Source organism: Amphiprion ocellaris, chromosome 4, assembly GCF_022539595.1.
Source record: "Amphiprion ocellaris isolate individual 3 ecotype Okinawa chromosome 4, ASM2253959v1, whole genome shotgun sequence".
NCBI classification, from domain to species: domain Eukaryota; kingdom Metazoa; phylum Chordata; class Actinopteri; family Pomacentridae; genus Amphiprion; species Amphiprion ocellaris.
Window position 1 is genome coordinate 36,476,894 of NC_072769.1, and position 7,181 is coordinate 36,484,074.

Below are 7,181 nucleotides of genomic sequence, written 5' to 3' on the forward strand. Positions count from 1 at the left end.
TGTTGCACAATGTGTAAGGGGTCAGAATAAAACTCTGGCTTGTTCTGTGGAAATGTCTCCGGGGGGGTCTGCTCTCCGACTCTTTCACCACATGTTTGTTGGACGTAAGTCAGGCGATTCCTGCCAAGACCCAGCTGGAGACACTTTTCTCATGGTCGCAGAACTTGAGAGAAAAAGAAACTAAAAGTAGGCAGTTGAACGTGAATCGCAGCTTCATAGGATCAGGAAGGACGGCGGCGTCGGACGGGATGTTCACATGCAAACTGGAGACGTTTTATCTTCATATTCTCACAATAGTTTTATTCAAAATTCAGTAAAAGATCTTTGAAATACACAAAACAACTGTGGACACTAAACCGTATCAACAAGAATGCAGTGCAAAAACATTTAAAGTGCTTTTTATTGTCATAACAAACTCGTTTTTATGCTAGATTTATAATAAAACAAAGACATCAAGTATCAATGAATGTTTAGTCCAAAGTGAGTTCACATTATCTGTTCACGTCAAAGGGGCCCGAGGTGTTTACTTCGTTATTAATTTGCCATTTTAAAACTCCTACAGAAGAGCTTAAAACACACGTCTTGAAGGAAAACTTGCTAAAATTAGAATCTAAATAGAGCTCACATTTTCACTTCTTTTCAGTGGGCCCCTGGCAGCTGAGGGGCCCATAACAAACTAGTTTTGACTTGTTTTTATTTGGGCATTTTAAATTATTCTTTGTTTGAAGTCCTAAGAAGAGTCTGATGACAAAAATCTGGGAGTTTATGTTTGAGAATTTATTCCAGAAACCAGAAATAAAAGTCTTGGGTTGTGTCTTTGGATATTTATATTAGAACCCAGAACTTAAAGAGATTTCACATTTTCAGTTCATGTCAGTGGGCCCCTGGAGGCCGAGGCCCCTGGACAACTACTTATTTTTTGTTTGTTTTATTTAGGCATTGAAATCATCCTTAGTTTGGGGCCCTCATAGGAGTCTGATAGCAAAAATAAGGGACTGTATCTTTAAGTATTTAAATTATGATATATAGTTGAAGGAGAGTTTATGTTTTGAATTAATGTCCGGGGGCCCAAATATTTAGTCATTATTTATTGGATTTAAGAATTTAATCGAGATTTTAATCCCAGAGAAATCCAGTTTGTTTCTTCGAGGGCCCCCTGGTGGCCGAGGGGCCCTTTGCAGCCGCATAGCTCGCTCACTCCTCAGGCGGTCTCGGCTCATTTGTTTGTTCTGCCCTTGATATTCTTCTCTTTTCATCTTTTGTTTCATGTGTTGCCTTCATTTAGCACTTCAAAGGGAACCGCATCACTTGCGCAGAGCTCCGTTTCTTCTCACATAAATGAGCCATGAAACGTTGAGCTGTAGGGACGACCAGGCCGGGAGCAGACCCTCGCCGAGGCTCACACCAGGCCTGCAAACGGAGACTGGGCCACCAGCATGTCCAGCAGGTTTTGCCTAAACCGTGATGGCGTGTCACAGTTCGCATGCTCAGTTAATGTCAGCGACACATCCGATAGGTCCACAGAGGTCCGCGGGGAATTTAAAAATCCAGGTGTGACGGTGGTGCACGAGCGCAGCGTCCAGCGGCGGTGACCCCTGAGGGGCCCGTGCAGCGGGTAGAGGGCCGGCTGGGAGAGCTCCTTGATGGAGTCCACGTACTCCTCCATGGTATGTGAGGAGCAGTCGGGCTCTCCGTCCTCCACGTCGCTCTCCTGCAGCTCACTGATGGTGGGAAGTCTGTCCACGCTGGAGAGGAGGCATCTGGGCTTCATCCTGCAAAGGAACACAGCTGCTTTAATTCCATCGCCTGAACACTGAAGGGGAAAACCTGCATTTTTATTCCAACAGTCAAATTTAAACAATCTGTAATGTAACTTTCATCTTAAATTCTGACGAGGAGTTTGAATATTTTTCCTCACTGTGGCTCATTTTTCACTGCACGTCTATGGAAACAGACCAACCATGAAGATGGAGAGAGAACTCAAAAATGTCTTCTGTGCAGAATGACACAGTTAGAATGGCATTAATCATAAAAAGGAAAAAGTGGAATTTCTTAGATTTTTGGTTTTTAATTTTCTAAAGCTGGCAACTCTACGTACTATTGATAATTAACTATAGCTCATTAACATTTTTAAAACCTCTACAAACTCTACATTTGAGCTGTGGAAAGATGCTCCACCATGCTGAATGTATCTTCCAACAACTTGCTCCTCTGTTTACTCTTTTTTTGATCCATGCTGCATTTATTTTATTAATCCAGTATGTTTGTAACTCTGAACCCCTCAACAGCTTAGTGGGTTTGAATGACATGTATATCTTTCTAAATCCTCTATAGTATGCATTTATCAACTGGAAAGTGAAACTACAGAAAGAATTCTCAAATTTTTTACTTTCCAACAGTCCTTGAATTATTCACGTGATGTCTTTCCGTCAAAAGTTAATCTCTAAGCTTAAAATCATGACATTTCATCAAAACCACTTCGTTTTACATGTCTTGTTTAAAAGTTCGGCAAATAAAAGAGTTCATTATTCTGTGACAAAAATAAAATCTGCATTTCTCAGCATAGCCGGGAAACGATGACTAACTCAGCGGTAACTAGCAGCTCGGTTACGAAAATTCAGAAAACTTTGGGCTGAGAAAATTACTTGGAAGTAAGGAAAGACAAAATGTCTACAGATAAAATGTCATTTCATGTCATATTCCTGAATGAAAATCATACACACACTTGTCAGGAAATGTAATTATTGGATGTGAATTTCATTCCAGAAACTACTTGTTGGGGTTGCACATGTGAATGCTTAAAAAAAAAAAAAAAATTAAAAAAAAAAATAAAAAAAAATATATATATATATATATTATATATATATATTTTATATATATATATATATATATATATATATATATATATATATATATATATATATATATATATAAAAATAAGCAGCAGGAGAAAAGTTCTTCAAAATAGTTTAAAATAATTTTAAACTGGTAAGCAGAGCTACAAATCAACACCCTTCAACAGATTTGTTCATCTCCAGATCTGTCTACTTGTAATGGAGACATGTAACAGGCAGCAACAGGTAAGATTTTTTTGTTCTGTTTTGATTTGATTTTTAATTCAGCAGTTGTAGTAATAAATCCTGACAAATTATATAACTTACTTCATGTCTTTGGAACCTTCTCAAAAACACTCCACCCTCGATCCATGACAAAACACTCCTTATTGTCTCTGTTATATTTTCTGCAAGCTCTGTTTAGAGGAGCAGGATTTTCTGTTATAAACTTGAATTAAAATCACTTTTTTTTTTCTGGGACTGCTGCAACGTTATGTAACTAACTTTCCCAGAAACAGCCTGATAAATACTTGGACATTACACAACAATGGTGGAGAAAATCTAACAGTGCCTTTGTTCTGCTCTTTAATAGTGTCACACAGTGTCTAGCAATCTAATATTTATAACATATAAGAAAGCAATAAAAAAAACTACAATATCATGAGTCAATATGCAATTAAAATGTGATTTAGTAGAGTATAAAATTGCATAAATTGTGTGTAATGTGAAGAAATAAGATGCTTCCAGACTGTGTGCAGCTTTAGTTTTAGTTTCAGAGTGAGTCTAAACTCAGGAAGTTGCACGTTGACAAAAAAAGCAAAGATCCGTATCAGCAAAGGAGTTCTGGAATAGTTCTAAAAAAGGAACGAAAACCTGTAAAACAACAATTAAATGTTGTCTTTAAGGGAAAAAAAATCACTAAAATCACATCACTTACCAGAACTATGAACAGTAAAAACAGAAAGAAGGTAGAAGATGTGTTTAATAAAATGGACCAATCCTGTGCAGCTGCTTCAATCAACAGGTTCTTAATGGACAGAATGAGGAAGGGGCTGCTACTGCAAATGATGCAAAACAGGAATGCTGGTGGAAAATTATTTATTTTATCGATCAATGCAGCTGCTTATTTCTAACAGACAGCCGCACAATAAAGTATTAAACTTCAAATATTTAAACACGATATTGTATAAAAGTGCATTTAGGTCTGTCCCATACTGCAGGATAACACTTTAACTTTTGGCCAAATCAGAATGAAATTAATGTTACTAATTGAATATTCTCTTTAAAATATACTAATAAAATAATCAATTTTCTAAACTCTCTTCTATCAGCTGCTGCATGTAAATGGACCAAACATAAAAACAGATTTATATGATTTCTGCTTCACCAGCCAAATACATGTTGGGTTCCCATGGCAACATGTTGCATACAGTGTACAGTAACTACACGGTTTCATTCAGGTTTTAGTAACGTACAGGTCACCGTTTGTACAGATAAAACATACAAACATACATTCTCTACTTACCTATCAAATAAAGCCAACAAGAGGCCAAATAATGACTTTAAAAAGAAAATCTGTATCGCTCATAAATAATGGTTTGGAAACCATTTGTTTAAAGAGGGACGTTTGTTACCATCGTTTTAAATTCGAAACTGAACAGAACCTGCTCTGGACCACGTTAGCTCCAAATCATCAGTTACCATGGCGATCTAGCAGGTTAAAAGAGAGTCATCTTTGTGATAATGAAGTAGAATCTAAGTCACAGATCATGGGCCAGACTCTAAGACTTGACCGTGTTCGAATGTTAAAGATCTCCAAAAAAAAAAAAAATCACCAAGAGAAGTCAGCAATCGGAGGCAGCAGGATTTATTATCAACAAAAATCCAGGAGTAGCTCATAGCGGTGACTAACACCCTAAGAAAAACCAGAGATACTGAGCTGTGCGTCATCTTTCAGTAATTCGGTTATGGCCAGCCGTTAAGTAGCAAAAACTGAGGGACTTTTTGGCTGTTTCAACAACAAATTAAAGATGTATGTAATAATAGATCCATGGTATGTGGAGCTGCCATTTTACCCCAGTGTTCTCCATCTGTGAACACTTGGCAAAGTGTTACACAAGGTAATTCTAGTTTTTCCCCATTTTTGCAACATAAATGATAAAAGCATTCTAACCATTTTAAATTTTTGTTAGTTTTTTTCAATGATTCCTGTCATAACTGTCATTCTGAACAGAAGACATTTCTGAGTTCTCCTTCTTCATTGTTGTTCTGTTCCCATTTAAATGCAGTTCTCATAAAAGAAACACTCACAAACCTTGTTGATTAGCAGGTTAACAAATAGAAAACTAAGCTGTGTACATGGATGTGTTGTTGTTTGGGACTTTTGACTACAAATATATACACTCGGTATAAATCCAACAGGATCTCCAAAAGAAATGTACAAACTGGAGGTGTAGTGAGCTTCAGCCTACACCTTTTCAGTCCATTGCATAAGCTTGCTTTGTTTTCTTTTTGATTTGTCAATGTTTAAGAGTATTTATTTCTATGTCACGAGTTGAACAGAGATGAAATGTGAGCCTGGATGCAAAAAAACAACCAATAAATTACAATTAACAACATGGAAACATGTCGTCACTGTCACAAACACTCACCTGTGACTCTTCCCGGTGAAGTTTCCTCCTTTCTGGAGCGCTTCCTTCTTCTTCCTCCTCCTCCTCTCCGTTTTCATGCAGGATGCCAGCAGTCTGTGGGCGTCAGCTGAGCTCTGCTAAGGCTCTCAGCATGTACTGAACATGTTGCAAAGACATGGAGGTGTGATTCTGTAAGCGCTGTCAGAGGATAAGCCGGGCCGGGAGCTTTTATAATGCATTATCCAGCTCGGCCAACAGAGCCAATTATAGCCACGAGGGCGTCGGGAGACAGTGGAAGTGGGTTTAGATGTACTGTACTGTACATCAAGAGGGAAACGAGGCGGTCAAGGGTCGACGAGGTGATCAATGAGTGGGTTATTGATAAGGAGACACCATTATCTCACCTCCACGTCGCTAACGGCCGCACAGTTTACAGCTATTGATCGGTCTAAGCTGTGGTAAAGTGTGTCAGTCTTTGAATTCTCTCTGTTGAGACAAACTATTCCGTCTCAAACAGAATTCACGGCTCTGCGACGTGCTGAATTAGGCCTCTTTCATCACCGCAGGTAACTTATTATTCAGAGCAGAGCGGGCGTATGTTTGGTCCAGGAGACGAGATGAGCAGCATTAACCCTCGTGTCGTCCTGCGAGTCAAATTGACCCGTTTTAAAGTTTGAAAACGTGGAGAAAAAAAATTTTTCACAGTGAAACTTCTGATGTCCACATTTTCGGGAAATCTTTGAACATTTTTTGGTGGAAAAAAAGAAATGTTAAAAATCAACCAAAATCCAGCAAAATTCTCTGGATTTTGGTTGATTTTTATGTGAATGTTCTAAAAGAAAATATTAGGAGTTTTACTGATATATATGGAATCACTTTAGATATTTTTTGGATTTTTTTGGAAGATTTTTATTCATTTTTTGAAAATATTTACAAAAATTTTCTAGCCAAATTTAGGGGATTGTTTTTAAATAAAATTTTTTAAAGAATTATTGGAATTTTCTTTTGGGTTTTGCAAATTTTCAGAAATTTGAGGAATTTTTTTGCTGAATTTTTTGATTTTTTTTTCAGACGAGGAAATAATATTTTTTGGTACCCATAAATGAGGAGGGTTAAATAAGAGAGCAGCTGGATTAAACCGCTTGTTTTCATGTTCACATTAACTGCTTATCAGTTGGGTAATATTGCTTCTGATCAGCTTACAGGGAAATTGTGGGAATCTCGGCTTTGTTTTGGAAAATGGATTTCCAGGATGGGTATTTACGGGATTTATTGTTGTTACAAGTGACAACATTGAACCTAAATCTCTCCAGTTAATTACACAAGCATTTAAAAACTACTCCAAATATCCACTTTGTGAATTAATGTGCATTACCAAAGAGCCAGAAAGCTCAACGTGATTTAAAAAACAAAAAACAAAAAGGCAAATAAAGAATTAATAAGAGCAGAAAAACATAATTAACATCAGTTTTTGGTTTGTGGAGCAAAATTTTGAAGGGTCCAGTTTGGCTTTTGGTCATTTTCATCTTTTTTTTGGCCAACTGAGAACTAAAATATTTATTCTGATAAAATATTCTATTGCAGTCAATAAATATTGAAAATTTTCATGATTTTAATGATGTATTTTTAGCAAATGTTGAATTAAAGGTTTTATAAAAAGGTTTAATATGGATGTAACCGCTTTAATGTTAACACAAAAATGAAAAACGAATAAATT

The 7,181-nt window shown here is 37.0% G+C and overlaps 1 protein-coding gene across 2 annotated transcripts; it reads right to left on the minus strand.

Moving 5' to 3' along the window:
* Nucleotides 1-382: 382 nt before the first annotated feature.
* On the minus strand, nt 383-6,126 carry si:ch73-6k14.2 (uncharacterized). 2 transcript variants are annotated; one of them, XM_035944132.2, is made up of 2 exons: nt 5,486-6,126; nt 383-1,772 (listed from the first exon to the last, which is right to left on the minus strand). In XM_035944132.2, exons 1-2 carry the CDS (start codon nt 5,560-5,562, stop codon nt 1,400-1,402), a joined length of 450 nt encoding a protein of 149 aa, XP_035800025.2. In that variant the 5' UTR covers nt 5,563-6,126; the 3' UTR covers nt 383-1,399. The 2 variants fall into 2 exon arrangements, with proteins under 2 accessions (XP_035800025.2, XP_054865825.1); XM_055009850.1 differs by lacking the exon at nt 5,486-6,126 and adding an exon at nt 3,162-3,339.
* Between the last annotated feature and the right edge of the window lie 1,055 nt (nt 6,127-7,181).